This window comes from Rhinolophus hipposideros, assembly GCF_964194185.1.
Source record: "Rhinolophus hipposideros genome assembly, chromosome: 21".
NCBI classification, from domain to species: domain Eukaryota; kingdom Metazoa; phylum Chordata; class Mammalia; order Chiroptera; family Rhinolophidae; genus Rhinolophus; species Rhinolophus hipposideros.
Genome location: NC_138067.1, coordinates 21605109 through 21624485, shown reverse-complemented (window position 1 = coordinate 21624485; position 19377 = coordinate 21605109). Strand labels below are relative to the sequence as shown.

General features: G+C 41.8%; 1 protein-coding gene across 1 annotated transcript in view; it reads right to left on the bottom strand.

Annotated features, from left to right (window-relative positions):
* The window catches only part of HYDIN (HYDIN axonemal central pair apparatus protein), a 293325-nt gene that overhangs the window by 6731 nt on the left and 267217 nt on the right, over positions 1–19377 (bottom strand). The window contains exons 76-83 of the mRNA XM_081030536.1: positions 14372–14541; positions 12361–12559; positions 10260–10418; positions 7293–7570; positions 5818–6037; positions 3959–4171; positions 2946–3109; positions 1944–2094 (exon numbers count right to left, since the gene is read on the bottom strand). Of these exons, the coding sequence (XP_080886662.1) occupies positions 1944–2094; positions 2946–3109; positions 3959–4171; positions 5818–6037; positions 7293–7570; positions 10260–10418; positions 12361–12559; positions 14372–14541 (1554 nt within the window). The remainder of the gene's footprint in view (positions 1–1943; positions 2095–2945; positions 3110–3958; positions 4172–5817; positions 6038–7292; positions 7571–10259; positions 10419–12360; positions 12560–14371; positions 14542–19377) is intronic.

The following is a 19377-nucleotide window of genomic DNA, read 5'->3' as shown; positions in this document are numbered from 1 at the left end:
GCTCTATTGAGATACAATTTACATTCCATACAATTCACCCATTTAAAGTGTACATTTCAGTGGCTTTTAGTATATTCACAAGGCACTTATCTCATTTTGTAACTACACATTTATAGTTCAATTATTTGATTTAGAACATTTCATCTTCCCAAAAAGAAACCATATTAATGGGTATTAACAATCATTCCTTATTTCCTCCTAACCCATCCCATCTAGCCCTAGGCACCACTATTTTTCATTTCTTTAGACTTGTCTATTCTGGACATTTCATGTAAATGAAATTATACCACGTGTGGCCATTTGTGACTGGCTTTGTTCACTTAGCACATATGTTTCCAGATTCATCCAGGTATCAGTACTTCATTTCCATTTCTTTGTATTGCCAAATAATCTTCCATTGTATTTATCTATTCATCAGTTGATGGACATTTGGGTTGTTTCCATTTTTTGGGTCTTACGAGTAATGTTACCATGAACATTTATGTACAGGTTTTTGTGTGGACATATGTTTTCATTTATCTTGAGTATATACCTAGGAATGAAATTGGTGAATCATACATATGGTAACTCTATGTTTACCATTTGAAGAACTGCCAGACTGCTTTCCAAAGCAGCTGTAACATTTATACTCTCACCAGCAATGGATCCAACTTCATCCATGCCCTCGCCAACACTTGTTATTATTTCCTTTCATTCTTGACATTTCTTCATGCTAATGTGCTAAAAAAGTCTGGTGATATTACTCAGCTCCATCTCCTAACTTACTAGTAATGTCTTCCTCAGAATCCATTACACTTTAGGCTTCATCTATGGTTTTTTATTCAAAATATTCTATTTTTCATTTCCAGGATCTCTAATGGATTCTCTTCCACAACAGCCTGTTTCTTATTTCATGGGTATGATTACCTTCTTTTATTCTCTTGAGGATATTGATAATATTCACTGAAAGCCCTCTTCTCTTTGCTTTAATGACTCTTTTATCTCAGGAGTCTTATTTGTTGAGCTGGTTATTTCTATTTTATGGTGGCTTTTTCCCTTCAGATGGTCTGTGATTCCTTGATTCTAAGGTTCTCCGTTAGCCTGTTTGTGAATGTGATCTGAGCGGTGCAGCCTACCTCAGGAATTGCTGGAGAGGAGATGACATACTGCAGCGTGGATTTTGCCAGTATCTCTTCTGGAGGGGGGGAAATGTGTTCTAGATTCTATTTTTTCACTTTAAAATCTTTCCCTAGGCAATTCCATTCTCCATCATAGCTTTAAATACTATCGATAAATGGGTAATTCCCATATATTATCTTCAGCTCTGACTTTTCGTATGAGCCACTGATCCATATATGCTCATTTCCTTCAAAACACTTACCTCATTTTGTAATTATACATTCATAATGCAGTTACTTGACTAATGTCCATCTCTGTCACTGGACTGGGTATTTCATGAGAAAAGGGGCTGTGTCGAGTTTTGATCATCGCTGTGTTTCCAGCCCATAGTAGCTGGCATATATGCTCAGTAGGTACTTATTGAACTAATTAGCTCTTGCGGTGTCTTGGAGTAGATGGCTCTGAGTTGAATCCTGGCTCTGACCTTACTAGCTACGTGTGTTGTATGCTCAGCACAATGCTGGACACTGTATAAACACTCGGAAAATGGGATATTTTGTTATCATTTTTGTCTGGTATTTGCTGGTCCAGTGTTACCTACTGCATAAGGATTTTCAGGATTCTGTTGCCTTGGAGGCTTGGCATGGCTCTACATGATGGCTGGCTGGCCTTGCAGTCTGGTCTCACCTTAAAGAGGTGGGGAATTCTGAATGCCTTTGCCAGGTCAGCCCAACAGGATAAGCATAGGCTGGCTGTGCAGGACAGCTTTCCTCCCTAACACCAGGATTGTCAACCTGAGGTCAAACCTCCAGGGTTCCAGGGCAGTGCCTTTGATATGTGGATACCTTTGCACTGTATAGTCCTTCCTTGTAGGAAAAGAAGTTCAGCTGGTAGTCTTTCTTGGAGCCAGACAATACATCAATGTAATCAAGGCCCTTTAAGGTGACAGTTAGGTCTGGCTTCTCTGGTTTCAGCATTTCCACAATGACCCGGAATCTGGGGGAGCACAGGAACACAGGAAGAGCAGATAGAGAAAATTACATTGTTTGCCCAAAGGAGAGAAGGAAAGGTGCTATTTATTCTACTCTTGATTTTATGGAAACCACACGGGTCCAGGGTTGTAGCCTTCACTCTGTCACTAACAATAACAGCCACGACCATTTACCGACCACCTATTCTGTGCCAGCTACTGAGTCAGTACTTTGCATGTGTCATAGGCTTTGAACCCCGAGTAGTGAGTGATATGAGGTACATACTTGTATCGTTACCATCTCAATTTTACTAATGAGGAAATATGGCCAAGGGAAGGTAACATGCTCAGGTAACATGACTAGTTATTGCAGAACTAGGATTCAAACTTAGGTCTGAGCCTTTATCCACATTGCTGAGCAGGCGGCCTTCTCCTCCCTGCCTTGGGCTCCTAACAGAAGAGGACTAGGCTGGTTGGCCTCAAGCTCTAGTCTTCGCATTCTACTTTACTCCCACTGCAAGTACAGGATCCAAGGGACATTCTTCTCTGGCCAGTGGCTTAGGTGGTAAGACAGAGTACTCAATAATAACCACCATGATTATTGTTAGGATAGTAGTAATACCAGCTAATATTTGTTGAGCACTTATTTTGTGCCAGGCACTGTCTTAGGAGATTTACGAGTAATCAGCCATTCATAGATAGCACTGACGAGGAGACTCTGGAAGCTTAGAGTGCAGGCAAAGCTGGGCCACATCAGGGAACGTACACTCTTCCAGCCAATGTCCGCCAGGGACCCTGACCCGGGGAAGGGCCAGGCTGGACAATGGAGGTCCTCCCTCTGTCTCCCTGACTCCACCCCCTTGGCCCACTCCCTCACCTCTGGGGCTTGTTTAGCCAATTGTTGATGGGTAGGAGCTCAGTGTAAGGTGTCTTACATGGCACCTCGCGGGAGATAATGGCCACAGCTTTGGGGAGCTCGGAAGTCCCTTGCAGTGCATACAGCCAGCCGGTCCCATCTGGGAGTGCGAAGAACAGGGTGCCCTAAGGAGAGGGAGAAATGCCATCAGAATGACCCAGAGACACCTTTAGTAGGGATCTCTCAGGCCTGGTAGTGACACGGGATTACTGGAGGCTCTGCAAATAAGCATAACCTGCTTCTGGAAAGCAGGTTGGTAATGTGTTTGAAGAGCTATAAAAATGTTCATATGTATTTGAACCAGGAATTGTACCTAAGGGAACATATTGAAGAAAAATCCCTCTAGAGGAGAAAGTTACATATATATGTACACATATATATTAGAACCGTTATAATATGAAAATTTGGAGATAACTTAAACATTCAACAACTGGATAATGTTAAATAAATTATGGGAACTCTCATTCAATGAAATATTTAAAATGATTATCACGAAGAGTATCTAGTTAAATAGAAAAATTCTCATGATATAATGTAAAGTGAAAATAAACAGAATGAAAAATCAAGTATGCTATGATGGCAGCCAAGGCTGTATCTGAATAAGGATTGGTAGTGAAGATACGAGAAGATAAGGTGGAAGATTATAGCTTATTTTTTGATTTTTATTACAGTCACTCTGATGTTATTTCTGCAATTAAGTTAAATATTAATTTCCTGATGCTTATTCCAAGACTTCATTTCAGAACTGAGCCTCTGGTTCCAAGAGAATACCCTATACATGAAAACATATGGACAAAAAGGAAAGCTTTGAACTTGATCATCTGCATGATTCCCCATTGTTCCAACATGGTTTTTGGGGTCCCCTCTTGTTCTAACATTGTCTGAGCTGCCAAACTGTCTCCTAACCTCTCTCATACAACTCTGCCCTCCAGCCGTGCCAGGAAACTGATGAAGGGGAAGGGAGCTCGGCCTACCTGATGCTTGCGGTTCTCCACGTTCATGGTACGGGGCCTGTATGTAATCTCGTAGGGCTTGTTTTGCTGATGAGGCTCCAGAGTGATGAACTCGGGCCCCTCCCAGTGCTCACCCTCAAAGATGGGGTGCAGATTCCAGGTCTGGTTGGTGCGGTTTGAAAGCAGGATGGTCTGTGTGTGCTTGGAGCGCACCTGGCAGGTGAAATTTACCACCTGGAAGAAAACAGGCACCTTAAACAAGCAGTGGAATTTACAAATCTGGAGTTCAAGTCAAGGTTCAGGCTGGTGATACACATTTGGGAGTTGTCAGTGTAGTGGGTGAGATTATCAGGTAGTAAGTGTATTGCGAAAAGAGAAGGAATTTAAGGACTAATTCCTGACTGGTATACTTCAGTGTTAAGAAGAACCAGAAGAAGAGATGAGAGGAGCAGATAATCAGGTAGGAGGAGAATCAGGAGAGAGGAGTATCCTGGAAACCGTGTGAAGGAACTGTTTAAAAGAGGAAGTACTTGTTCAAGGTGTCAGATGCTACACCAGTAGGTCAAGTGAGATGAGAGGTGACAACTGCCATTGACCGTAGTAATGGGGACCAATGTGGTATTAGTGTAAAGAGAGTCACATAGATCAGTGGACACGAGTAGAGTTCAGCAATAGACTCACATATGTATGATCAATTAGTTTTTGACCACAATGCAAAGGACATTCAGTGAGAAAGGATAATCTTTTCAACAAATGGTGCTAGAACAATTGGCTATCCATATACAAAAACAAACAAACAACAAATAAATAAATTGAATTTTGATCCATGTTTTGCATTACAAAAATTAACTCTAAGCAGACTGAAGATCTAAATGTAAAACTTGTGTCCTGAATATATAAAGAACTCTCAAAACTCAGTAATAACAAAACGACCCAATTAGAAATAGAAGATTTGGACACTTCAACAAAGGATATATATGGATGACAAGTACCTGAAAATATTCTCAGCATCATTAGTCATTAGGTACTTATTAGAGCTGCCATCGATATATTAGGAAAATGCAAATTAAAAATCACAATGAAGGAGGAAAAAACACACAAAAAAAGAAAGAAAAAAATGGAAAAAAGAGAAAAAAATCACAATGAAATATCTCTGCATACCTTTTAGAATGACTGAAATTAAAAAACAACAATACACTATATCAAGCGTTGGGAAGGACGTGATGCAAGTAGAAATGTCAGACATTGCTGGTGGGAATGTAAAATGATACAACCACTTTGGAAATGAGTGGTTTCCAAACCAGCCATTCCGCTCCTAGACATTTACCCAAGAAAATGAAAACAGAGGTTCATGCCAAGATTTGCCCATACATGTTCATAGCATACTGTATTATTCCATTTACATAACAAAATTATAGAGATGGAGATCACGTGTCATTTTTACCATAACTAATGTCAGGAACACAGCTGACAGTGCACCATTAGGTTTCTAGGAACAAACCTGGCAGAGGGTTAAGCCAAGATCATTTTTAAAAAGATAAAAAACATAGTAAAGTGCTCATACTCCACCCACAACTTATAATAGTACTTGATCTAGCCAGAGATGTCAGTGCAGGTTTCCTTGAGAATGTGATGCCTGAGTTGAGAGCTAAAGAATGAACAGGAATTAACTAAATTAAGAGGGGAAAATGAATATTCCAGCACTGGGGCTAACGTGTGCAAAGGCCCTATAGGGGTGGGACCAGGTTTGAATGTTTGATGGGGGCACCGAGGACTGTTTGAACAGAGCCAAATGTTTCTGGAAGGCTGGCTGAGTTTACTTGTGGGGCGTGCTAGGCCCACTCTGGCCGCTGGCCCATTTGTGGGCAGCACTTACTGACCTCTTTTACTGCAGGTTGTCCCACACAGACTCCAGAGAGGGTAAGGCTCAGAGGACTGCCTCCCTGGATGAAGCAGAGCAAATTTTTGTAGAGACTCTCCTTGCCCACCTCGGTGGGACGGAAGATCACTTCGAAAGAAACCTCCATGCCTGCAGTGATATAGCCTTCTTTTGGGCTGATGGAGAAATGAGGCTCAAATTTTCTGACATCCCATTTAAACCTTTTCCAAGACAAAAGGAGACAAGGAAGATAGTTTACTAGTATCCTGGGGGTGTCCACAATGCTGCTGAGAATGAGACTTTGCCTGGGTTTTTAACTTAGAGGTTCACCCACTCTTATGAACTCCATGGGACCTGGGAGGAGAAAGATGGTCACATAAAGCAGAGGCAGGTAGGGGCAAGGATCAGCTCACTCCTGGGTATGTTGACTCGGCTCCCTCTCAGAGCTGAGCAGGGTGGGAAGTGGCTGCATCTTATCTTATTGCCCGTAGTGACACATTGGGGTACATACACACAAATGTGCTTACACGTGTGTACCCAAGGTCGCACAGCTAGCAAGTGGCTGAGCTAGGACTAGAACCCTCCTGAGACCATGGACTTCACCACTCCCTGCACTGCCTCTCAGGCCAGATCCAGGAGGGCAGAGACCATCCCCTCACATGAGAGTTGCACTTGCTCTTGGTGGCATTGGGCTCTGATGGCCCTGTGTGGTCAGCCCTCTGTGGTCTGGCACTTGGCCAGGCAGGAGACAGGAGGCTGGACGGTGCAGACCAGTGCTGCCAGTGCCAGGGCTGCCACACCGCACCCTCGGCACCCTTCACACTGAGTCTGTGTGAAGGTGCTCCCTGTAGGTGTGCAGCCTGCAAGATATGGTCGTATGCCCAAGTAGAGCCGTGAGTGGACATGGCTAGCAAGAGGGAAGAACCTGGAAAGGAGAGCTGCATAGGTACACCTGGGTTCCAATCCCATCTTTCTCACTTCCTGGCTGCGCGACCTTGGACAAGTTGCCTGACCATACTGAGCCTCAACTTCATCTGTGAAATGAGGACTATATAGTACCTGCCTTAGAGGATCTGGGGATAATCAAATGGGATCTTATATGTAAGAATGCTCAGCATTGCATCTGCGCATTGTAAGTTCTTGCTAAATGCAGGATTTTGGAAAAGTTACTTAATCTCTTTATACCTCAGTTTCCTCATCTGTAAAATGGATCATAGTATCATCTCAAAGGATTGTTGTTGGGATTAAATGAGATGAGCCATGTAAAGGGCATGAAACAGGCACTGAGCAAATGCTGTCTATTATATTAACTTCAGTAATCAAGGCAGCAGTGATCACCCGGGAGAGGCCACCACGGTCACATTTTGAGGGAAGGGAGGATATGGGAAGGAGGGGAAAGAAATCAAAAGGGGCCACACTTGTAAAACAAATGTCTAACTCAGATCTTGGGCCTGAGTGCTCTGCTCCAGCGCCTACCTTGCACCCATGTCGCCCGTATTCAACATGAGGATACGACGTGTGGCTTGCGTCTGATATATGACTGGCCCAAAGGCCAGATGCTCCTGGTCCAGGGAGATCTCCAGGGCCTGACAGCAGCCGCTGAGGATGAAGAGGGGGCGCAGGAGCCCCATGCTTTCCATGAACACTTCCTCGGAGAAGGGAGGGATACGCTTCTTTGGGGCAAAGGTGACTTCCAGCTTACGGGCTTCTTTGGGCTTCAGAGTGATGTTTTGGAAGGGTATCAAGGTGATGACCTGGACAAAATCACAGTGAGACTCAACAGCTGAGGGCCGGGGGGCTTCCGAGGCCTCCATTCCTGGAGGTCGTGATGCTGGGGCTGTAATAGCCTAGGGATCAAATCTCACGTGTGCCGTCTCGTCCCAGCTGTGTCATCTGTGATAAGTTACTTAAACATCCTGTAACTTGGATTCAGGTCACTGATATAAGATGTGTGGCACATTATAGGCATTCAATAAATGTTAATTCTTTTTCCAACCCCTTGTAAATAACACCTGCTCTCTAGTGGGGTAAATAGCAAGATTTAATAGAAAACACTCAGTGCTCCGGTGTGTTTTTGAGGAGCGCTCCCCAGGCTTGCTGTGTCCTCTGTTCCAGTGTGCTGGTTACAATGCAGATTTCTGGGTTCTGCCCCAGGCCAAGTGGATCAGTGTCCCTGGGGGAGCTTGGAACCTGCATTTTCAAAAGTGCCCTGAGTGACTCATGTATTCTAAAACATGAAAATCACTGTTTGAATTTGTATGGTCACCTCTTCCCTCTTTGTCCTGGTAAAAAACAAATCAACATTCACTTTAAGGCAGCAAACCCGTTTTCATCCTTGAGTTCCCTTTGGTACAGAGCGCTAAGCAGTCATCAACAGGGGGACTGAGGCAGCAGGAAGTGAGACATGGGCCGAGAAGCTGCCATAGGAAAGTGATCCTAGAGATTTCTCGGCCACAGTGATGCTGGAGACCAACCCCAGAGGGATGGTATCAGCACAGGTCACTCTGGAAGCTTGAGTCTGATCACTCGAAGAAGCAGAATGGGTACGGCCAAACAGTTAGGGGCCCTGACCACTGGAGCCGAGGACTTCAATTTGGATGAATGAGGAAAGGGAGGCTACAAGTTTGCCCTCTTACTCTGGATGGCAAAATGGGCAACGTGGGCTCCTGGGCTGAGACCCACCGGCCCTCATGCTTTGCTGGGCCTCTCACAGCTAAGTTTTCAGTATTCCCAGGTGATCCACAGCTCTCCTGCCACACTGAATCCCACCTACGTTTCCAAAAGCACTGACCCTTTCCAACCCATACAGCTTCGCATGCCAGAAACACCCTCCCCAGTCTGTCTGCCTGGAAGATGCTTCCTCAGCCTACAAAACTCAGTACAGATCTCTTGCCACTCTGAGGTCTTCCTCTTCTGAGCAGCCCCCTCCTGATTCTTTGGGAGGTAATTAGGTTTAGAAGAGGTCATAAGAGTGAGACCCTTGGGGCAACCAGATGGCTCAGTTGGTTAGAGCATGAGCTCGGAACAACCGGTTCAATTCCCTCATGGGATGGTGGGCTGCACCCTCTGCAACTAAAAACTGAAAACGGCCACTGGACTTGGAACTGAGCTGCGCCCTCCACAACTACACTGAAGGACAGAGACTTGGAGCTGATGGGTCCTGGAGAAACACACTGTTCCCCAATGAAAAAAGTTAAAAGAAAAAAAGAGTGGGACCCTCGTGATGGGACTAGCGGCCTTATACGAAGAGCTGGATCTTGCTTGCTCTCTGCTGCGTGAGCGCACACTGAGAAGGTGGCTGTCTAAAGCTAGGACAGCCCTCACCAGAAACTGACCCTGCTGGCACTCTGATATCAGAGCTCCAGCTTCCAGAAATGTGAGAAAATAAATGTCTGCTCTTTAAGCCACCTAGTCTCTGGTATTTTGTTATGGCAGCTCAAGCTGACTAAGACACACCTTTGTATTTCCAGCACCTAACACATATTTACTAGTAAATGTAAGAATGAATTGAATGAAGGGATGGATAAGTTCACGCTTGAAGTGAAATACACTTGGTTCATTTTCAAAGGGCCATCGAAATACGGATGACTGTAAGATGGGGAGCAGGCAGTCAGGACTGGTAGCTTCTCCATCCAGGCAACTCGAGCATGTGGATTTGGCAACAAGCATGTTTCTTTCACACAGCTGATGGGAGTGTAAGGGGAGACAGCCTTTCAGGGGCCAGATTGTCAATGTGCATTGAAACATACTCTTCCTTTTGATCCAAAAGCCCACCTGTAGGAATCTGTCTTAAGCAGAGAGTCAGGAATGGATATAAAAGTTTGGTTACATGGATATTAAAATATTGTTTATAATATAAAACATTAGAAAACCCGAAATGAGAGAAATAGAGAATTGGTCTACCTGCATTGTGGAGGTAGAAGGTAGAAATGAACATATGACATTGAATGTCATGGAACATGTTGATAACATATTCCTAGATGATTAAAGCAGGTTTCAAAAGAATATGAACATTGTAAAAGTCTATTTTCGTAAAAAAAGAAAAGTGTAGGAAAAACACTGGATAGGCACCCAAATGTGATTATTTCTGGGTATAAGATTATGGGCAAAATGTTTTCCTTTCTGATTTTCCGTATTTTTCAACTTTTCTGCAATGAAGATCTATGTATATTCATTAGACTCCAGATCCACTGAGTCCCCCGTCTCTTTCTCTTTCACTCTGTTGCCCTTAGACAGGTGTGTAGCCTCTCTAAGCTTTGGTTTCCATATATGTGAAATGAGAATAAAAGCATTAACTGTTTCTATGACTACACTGTTTCCATGACGATGATCAGCAGGGGCACATGGCAGGTGCCGGAGAACCATGAGCTGTTGGTGCTGCTAGCACAGTCATCAGTATCACTGGGGACCATGAAGAGGCCACTGGGAGCCCCGAGCACCCACCTTGGGTTCCTGGAGTTCTGGATTGGAGAACAGGACTGACTGGTTAAACGTGAGCTGGGCGTGGCTGTTGTTTACGATGGAAACCATTTTTTTCACAACCTGTCCTGGCAGGACAGCTCCTAACTTCACAATTCTGTTGGCTGGGTCTAGGACTGCTATCTGTGGGACAACAAAGAGAGCAGGGAAGGAGGGTTCATTAGTTAATGAGAAAAATAAATATGACACGTCCACCCTGGTGAGCTAAAGTAGTCCCTCTCTTTCAGTGTTCCGCATTCTTCACCATGGATGGCCATTCACTCACTCAATAAACATGTATGTGCATAAAATGCCCACTAAACAACTCATCTCACAATTACATAATTACAACAGGCTTAAGAGATGTGAAAGAAAAGCTCAGGGTACCTGGAGGGCATATTACAGGGGGCTGAGCTAGATTCTGGGTCTGGTGAGGCCCCCCTCCTAACCCGAGGAGGGCGTGTTTACACGGAGAGCTAAAGGAAGGGTAGGAGCTGGTCAGTTTGAGTTAGGGTGGGTGCGTGGGGGTGGGTGTTGGAGAACATCCTTGCGGAGGAGACACCTGTGGCAAGGCCCTGAGCTGAAGGGAGTGGCCCAGTGAAAGCCTGTGGCTGAGAGCGAGGGGGAGACTTGAGAAGATTAAGTTTGGAGGGGTGGTCAGGTTTTCTTCTGGGAGGAGTGGGAAGCCAGTGAAGCATGGAGTGACGCAATCAAATGTGTATTTTGTGAGACTGCTCAACTCACTCCTCTGTGGAGACGGACTGGAAGAGGGCAAGGAAGCCTGGAGGAATGAGAGATGATGGTGATTTGAACTAGAATGGTGGCAGTAGAGGCGGAAAAGTAGATACATTGCAAATCCACATCTAAAGCACTGAACAAAATGTTGGCCTGGATAAGGCTGAGCCTTGCCCTCCAGGATGGCAATGACACACAGTGAGTAGCACCCATGGTCACTGTCATTCGATCAGTCACTAACCTGCACCCTCTCCCTCCAACTATTGTGTTTCCCGAAAATAAGACCAGGTCTTATATTAATTTTTGCTCCAAAAGACACAGTAGGGCTTATGTTCAGGGGACGTCATCCTGAAAAATCATGCTAGGGCTTATTTTCCAGTTAGGTCTTATTTTCGGGAAACACGGTACTTTTATATCTGGCTCACATGTTTCCATTTTGTCTACAAAAGCAAGAGAGTCTCCAGTACCATCCTGCGAGCTCCTGGAGGTCAGAGAACATGTTTAAGTTATCTCTGAATTTCCCCAAAGCACCTAATACACATGGGTGCTGAATGAGTGAATGAATGAATGAACAAATTAATCAATCAATGACATCAGAGGACACCCTGTCACTGGCTTAAGCACAGATACACCAGATAGCATCTTCCTGTTGCTCCCTGGCTTGATAGGAAGACTGCCAGGAATACACCTCTCTCTTTTTGTCTTAGTGGCTGAAATGTCCCATGCATTCCTGAGAATCTTGGAAGGTCTTCAGTCTTCCATTAAATGCAAATACCCCCACCAGACAGACACCTTAAATGTTTACCAGACATGGGGAAGAAAGGGATTGCAGCAGGACTGGACCATTCCCTTTCTATTAGGAACACGCGGTTAGAAGGACTACCCTCAATCAAATATAATCCTGGGACCTGTGGCTGGCTGGAGAATGGTAATCACTGGTGTTAAGATGTTCCCTAACTGAAGAATATGTTTGCATACATTGTTTAAAACAAATCTTGCCTACTAAACCTGAAAACAAAACGCCCTAATGTGGGAGAAAAAGAACATGCTTGGGATCTTGCATCTGCTAATCTCAAATTTTCCAAGGAATAGAATGTTTCTCCAGTGCCTGTGAGTACTACTTGTATCCTTTGATATAGTAAAGAAGTTTAGCATTGATTAAAAGCTGTGATTCACTTGAGTCTGATTTGACAAGTCACCCCTCGATGGGATTGGCTGACTTCTGACAGAGCAGCGTGGGCGCAGAAGATGTGGAGAGGGGAGGACGGGTGTGTGGGCCCAGGTGGGCCAAGATGACTGGGAAAAGCAAGTAGAAGGGTGACAGTCTGAGGATCTCCCACACTTCTCTTACCTTCATTTCGGTGCCTTTCCCTTTGATTTCAACTACTTGTTGTGAGAGCCCATTGATTTCAAAGGGGATGAGTTCTCGATAATTGATGCTTTCTCGAGGGTAAAAGGTAATTGGAATCTCCAGTGTCTTGCCTGGCTTTATCACGTCAACACGGAAGTTCACCTCGAGGTAGTTGGTATTGGTGTACAAACAATCTATGCTGGAGAAAATCAGAAGGAAGGCGCGTTAGCTCTGAGAAGCCTGACCCAGAGGGCCTGATTCCATCCCCTTCTGTGTGCTGGGTCCTGTTAGGTCTCCTGCCCTGCTGTCCCAGAGTCATAGAATTTAAGGGCTGAAAGGACCTCAGCAATAATCCAGCCCACATTCTCCTGGGCATAGTTGTTACTTACCCTAAATCACACCCTGACATCCTGGCAGAACCAGGCCTCAAACTCAAAGTGCCATGACCCTTTAGCCCAGTACTCTTCTCACTCTATTCATTCGTTTTCTTGATAACGCAGTTCATGTTTTGTATCACTCGTAAGAGGGAAGTGCTTCCCGAAGTAATTGGGTGGCCAAACACAGTGCAGAGAGGCTAGAGTCAGATAGACAGGAGTTTGGATCCTGGTTCTAGCACTAGCTAGCCATGTGACCTCAGAAAAATTACTTAGCCCAAATGGTGACGAAGCCCAAATGGTTTCGAAGCCCAAATGGTTTCGGTTTCCTTATCTGTGAAATGAGGTTGTTATGAGGATTAAATGAGATAAAGTGACTAAAGCAGTTGTTAACCAGTCCACAGAGGAAACATTGCATAAAGGTGAGCTATTATTAGTCTTACTAGTTGCTTACCTAGAAGGGATCTGCAGAGATCACGTCCACCCTACTCCCCTGTGGGTCAGAGGCTCCTAGACCTCTCCATTACGACCTCTCCTTGTCCACCTTACAGTACTTAGAGCGGTATAGCTAGGCCAATAAATGGAGCTTAATGCCGAAAGCAAAGCAAGGCTCAGATTAAATTACATCATGCAATAAAGAGTGTAGGTAGATAAGATTTTTAATTAGTATTTAAAATTACATGACACTCTTGTAATATACTCAGGATAATCACCACCGCCATCACCACAGCAGCAGATAACAGTAATTGAGCATGTCCAATGTTCCAGGCCCTGTTCTAAGTACTATCTCTGGATGAACTAATTTAATCCTCCTAATAGCCCTATAGGGGAGGTACTATTATTATCCACCACTTCAGGCAAGGAGACAGAGGCACAGAGAGTTTAAAAAATTTGCCAAGGTCCCATAGCTAGGAAAGAGCTGGGATTTGAACTTAGACGTGTGTTACCCAATATGGTAGCCATTAGACACATGTGCTTGTTTAAATTAAAATTAAAATTAAATAAAATAAAAATTCAGTTCCTCAGTTGCACTAGCCACATTTCGAGTGCTCCATAGCCACTGATAGCTATCGGCTGCCATATTGAACAGAGCAGACACATAACATCGTCATCAAAGAAAGTTCTATCACATAGTATTAATCTAGAGAGCTTTAAATAAACACAGGTCCCTGGAGCTTCTGTCTTATTGGGTCTGTAATAGGGTCCAGAAACCTGGACTGGAACATTCTACACGGAGTTGGTGCAGAGAGGCTAGATTTGGATCAGAAGGCTTAGGCTCAGTATTGATCTACTATTTACTGTAAGGTGACTGCCCTGAGAAATTCACTTTTTAACTCTCCAAACTTCAGTTTCCACATCTGTTACATGGGGAAAATAAATAGAAGCCATCAAACCTCTCATCAGGTCATTTGGCATTGCCCTTCTCACTTCAAAAAGAGGATTTTTAGCAAAGTAGCTTGTGGTTATCCAAATATCAGTATTAGTGATGGGGAAAGGAGACTCAGGATTCATCCCCACCTGTGTTTGTCTCACTCCCATAATCCTTTTTCTGTCACGGCTGGACTTCATCTGTGTGAAGGTTGTAGGATCCACAGGGAGCTACAGAACCATCTGGAAGCTCTGGGAAGTCTGCTTACCTTACAGGCATTTCTTCCTTGTTGGTGATGACCAGGGTTTGTTTATATGGAGGCATCCCAGCTTGGTAGATGAAGCAGGTCCCAAAGTTGTAACTGGTGAAGGAGAAATGGATGGCGGGGCTCACGGCACAGCCTGAGAAGCTGCATGTAAATGTTGGACCATGGCTGATCTGTGGGGAGAGAATGGCAGTTGGAGTGTGATTAGGAGAAGTAGAAGAAAAGGGCCCTGAAGTCGTCAGGTGAGGGAGAGAGAAAATACAAGGTCCCAGGGTTTCATCTGCAGAGATTCTGATTCATAGGTTAGAAGTTTATTTGAGAAAAGCAAGATGGGCTACTCTGCAACCAGACACTACATGGGTTCTTGCTTTGTTCCTTCAAGCAATGATTCAGCTTGAAGGCAGATGGATGTGGCAGAGACTGTGACTTCCAAACACCCAATTCCTAAGGCTTTCTGATTAGCAGGACTCTGCTTGGTTATCAATGTGCCTAGGTAAAAATACTTGATTTCCCATTAAAAATTAAAAAAAATTAAATTTACTGAGGTAACATTAGTTAATAACATTATATAAATTTCAGGCATACAACTTTATAATACATCTGTATACTTTATTGTGTGCTCCCCATCTGAAGTCTAGTCTCCTTCTGTCACCTTGTATTTGACCTCCTTTACCCTCTTGGTCCTCCCCACTCTGGTAACCACCATTCTGTTGTCTGTATGCGTCTGTTTTTTTGTTCATTTGTATGTTTGTTCATTTGTTGCTTTTTGTTTTATATCCCACATATGAGTGAAATCATATGGTATCTAAGTGTCCTTCAGTGGATAGTTGGATAAAGAAGATGTGGTACATATGTACGATGGAATATTACTCAGCCATAAAATGGATGAAATATTGCCATTTGTGACAACATGGATGACATGAGCATATTATGCTAAGTGAAATGAGTCAGATGGAAAAGGACAAGAACCCTATGATTTTCCATTGTTCCTTGCAACTACGGGTAGCCATCAGATACAGCTCTGGTCATCAGGATGAAAACAGAAGGTGTCCCATTTTAAATAAAGAGTCAAAGACTTACCGGGAAAGTTTTTTGCCTTCAGGCCCTTCCCTTTATTTTCCCCCTGGAATGCAGACACAGAGCTGCAGGAGGGAGGGTCATCTTGTGACCAGAAGATGACAGGAATGAAGTCAAAGGTCAATATGCCAAGGGTGAAAGAATGTAAGAACAGAGTATGGGTTATCACCTGGACTCTCAACCACAAGATAATACAGACGCCCATTGGTACATGAACTTAATTTGCTCTTCAAAAACATAATATGAATGAGAGGAGGGTGAGGATAAGGAAGAAGGGGAAGGGATTAGAAAGCACAAATTGGTAGCTATAATATTGCCATAAGGATATGAAAGACAGTTTTGGGAACACAATCAATGTTGTAAAGATGTAAAAATCTTTACATTTTGTGGCTGATTCTCTGAAAGTGATTAAAATGTATCACCTTCAACTTTTCTGTCAATCAGAGTAGAAAGATCTATGGATCTATGACGTGTTGTTTCTTTTTGCTGTAAGAAATGAAAGTTCTGAAAAAGACAGGTCTCAAAAGGGATGGGACTCTTTTGAGGCCACATGCCTAGAATTTCTCAGGGAAGATGGTTGCAACTCAGCCACTGAGGTTCAGGCTAGCAGTTTTAAAGTTTTGTCTTATTTTTAGACTCTGTTATGATTTTTTTTAAGTTTATTGGGGCGACAATTGTTAGTCAAGTTACATAGGTTGCTGGTGTACGATTCTGTAATACATTATCTATATATCACATTGTGTGTTCACCACCCAGAGTCAGTTCTCCTTCCATCACCATATATTTGATCCCTACTTTATTATGATTTAATTTCCATCTACATTATGGAATGGCCAGCAACTCAGCTTGGGTTTCAATTGTTTTACCCCGTTTCTCTATCAATCAACTTCTTAAGGATTTCAATAAAGATAATCTCTTTTCATTTAATTGTTTCTTTTGTTGTGCAGAAGCTTTTTAGTTTGAGGCAGTCCCACTTTTTTATTTTGTTTTTGTTGCCTGTGCTTTTGGTGTCAAATCCATGAAATTATTGCCAAGATCAATGTCACGAAGATTTCCCCCTAAGTTTTCTTCTAGGAATTTTGCAGTTTCAGGTCTTATGTTTAAATCTTTAATCCATTTTGAGTTGATTTTTGTGTATGGGTTGTAAAGGAGTCCAATTTCATTCTTTTGCATGTGGATGTCTGGATGTCCACTTTTCCTGACACCATTTGTTGAAAAGCCTATCTTTTCCCCGTTGTGTATACTTGGCACCCTTGTCAAAGTTCAGTTGACTTATATGTGTGGATTTATTTCTGGTCTCTCTATTCTGTTCCATTGATCTATACATCTGTTTTTATGCCAGTACTATACTATTTTGATTACTGTAGATTTGTAATATATTTTGAAATCAGGAAATGTGATGCCTCTAGTCTTGCTCTTTTTTCTTAGGATTGAATTGGCTATTTGTGGTCTTTCGTGGTTCCATATGAGTTGTGGAATTGCTTTTTCTATATACGCGTATGTAAAAAAATGCTATTGGGATTTTGATTGGGATTGCATTAAATGAGTACTATGGACATTTTAATAATATTAAATCTTCCAATCTGTGAACACAGGATATCTTTCCATTTGTGTCTTTAATTTCTGTCATCAACATTTTATTGCTTCCAATATACAAGTTTTCCATCACCTTATTTAAGTTTATTCCTATTTTATTCTTATTTTAGTGTTATTGTAAATGGGATTGTTTTCATAATTTCCTTTTCAGATAGTTCATTGTTAGTGTATAGAAGAGCAACTAATTTTTGTGTGCTGATTTTGTATCCTGCAACTTTGCTGAATTAGTTTATTAGCTCTAACATATTTTTTAAAATGGAGTCTTTAGTATTTTCTATGTATAAAATCATGGTGTCTGCAAACAAGGACAATTTTACTTCTTCTTTTCAGATTTGGATGCCTTTTACTTCTTTTTCTTGCCTAACTACTCTGGCTAGGACTTCTAGTACTATGCAGAATAGAAATGGCAAGAGTGGTATCCTTGCCTTGTTCTTGACCCTAGAGGAAAGGCTTTCAGTGTTTCACGGTTGAGTATGATGTTAGCTGTGAGCTTTTCTTATATGGTCTTTATCACTATGTTGAGGTATTTTCCTTCTATTCCCACTTTGTTGAGAGTTTTTTTTTTTTAATCATGAAAGGGTGTTGAAATTGGTCAAATGTTTTTTCTGCATCTGTTGAGATGATCATGTAATGTTTGTCCTTTATCCTGTTAATATGTTGTATCGTATTAATTGATTTTCATATGTTGAACCATCCTTGCACCCTCGGGATAAAGGTCATTGTTTATGATCCCTTTAACCAGCTGTTGGTTTGGTTTTCCTAGTATTTTGTTAAGGATTTTTGCATCTATATTCATCAGGGATATTGGTCTGTAGTTTTCTTCATTGTGGTGTCTTTGTTTGGCTTTGGTATCCAAAAGAATTGAAATCAGGTTGTTGAAAAAATATTAATACTCCCATGTCCATTGTAGCACTATTCACATAATGAAGATGTGGAAACTTTCTCAATGTCTATTGACAGATGAATATAGAAACTGTGGTGTGTGTGTGTCTACACACACAATGCAATATTATTCAGCTTTAAGAAAAAGAAAGAAATTCTACAATATGTGGATGAATCTTGAGGATATTATGCTAAATGAAATAAACTAGTCACAGGTTAATACTGCATGATTCCACTTATGTGAGGTATCTAAAATAGTTAAGTTCATAGAATCAAAGGGTGCAATGGTGGTTCTCAGGGACTATGGGAGTAAGGAGTAAAGAGGAAGTTATTAAAGTTTCAGTTAAACAGATGAATAAGCTCTAGAGAGCTGCTGTACAGCACTGAGCCTATAGTTAACAATAATGTATTGTACACTTAAAAATTTGTTAAGAGAGTAGATCTCATAGTAAGTGTTTTTACCACACATACAAAAAAATGTTCAAAACTGCACTAAAAATGTAAATATAAATAAGAAAATCTAGAATCTGGAAAACAAAAGCAAAAATCAGTTCACCATGAAAAATACTCTAGCTTCAACAGTTGGGGTTTTGTTTTAAAATTTTTGTCTTGGTTTTTCTTTGTTTATTTTGTTCATTTCAACATAAGAGTAAAACTTTATATTATATATGTTATCTGAGCTCCAAACTAGTCTTAGAAATATTTTCTAAAAAGCTCGATTAATTTTATGTAAACACAGAAACAAACTATTTCCTCTGGAATTATTTTGTAAAATATCTTTAACGTATCTGCTTGAAGAAAAACCTAATTATTACTCAATAGCTTTTTCAAATTCTTATTGGTAGCATATATTTAACAATTTTGGTAAAAATGAAAAGATGTTGAATGTTGCATCATCTGTGAAAATTCAATGTAAGCTTTTAAATAAATTAATCATTTAAAGAAAAATAGTCTCTTACGCTAGGCATCCCAAATTTTCTTACTTAATTCCATTGTTGAAGAACAAACTTTGTATGATGTCAATCTTTCAAAGTTTTTTGAGGTTTGTTTCATGGCCTAATATGTGGTTTATCCTGGAGAATGTTGCATGTGCAGTTGAGAGGACTGTGCATTCTGCTGTTGTTGAAGTGTTCTCTAGATGTCTTTTAGATATAGTTCATTTACAGTGTTGTTCACGTCTTTTATTTCATTGCTGATCTTCTATCTGGTTGTTCTATCCATTATAGTAAATTGGGTACTGAAATCCCCAACAATGATTGTTGAATAATCTTTCTCCCTTTAATTCTGTCAGTTTTGCTTTTGGGGCTCTGTTTATAATTGCTATGTCTTCTTGATGAATTGACTCTTACTATTACAAAATGTTCTTTTTTGTCTCTAGTAATAATTTCTGTCTGGTAGTTGATTTTGTCTGATAGTGTAACCGTATGCTGATTTTCACTTTGATTGCAGAGTTG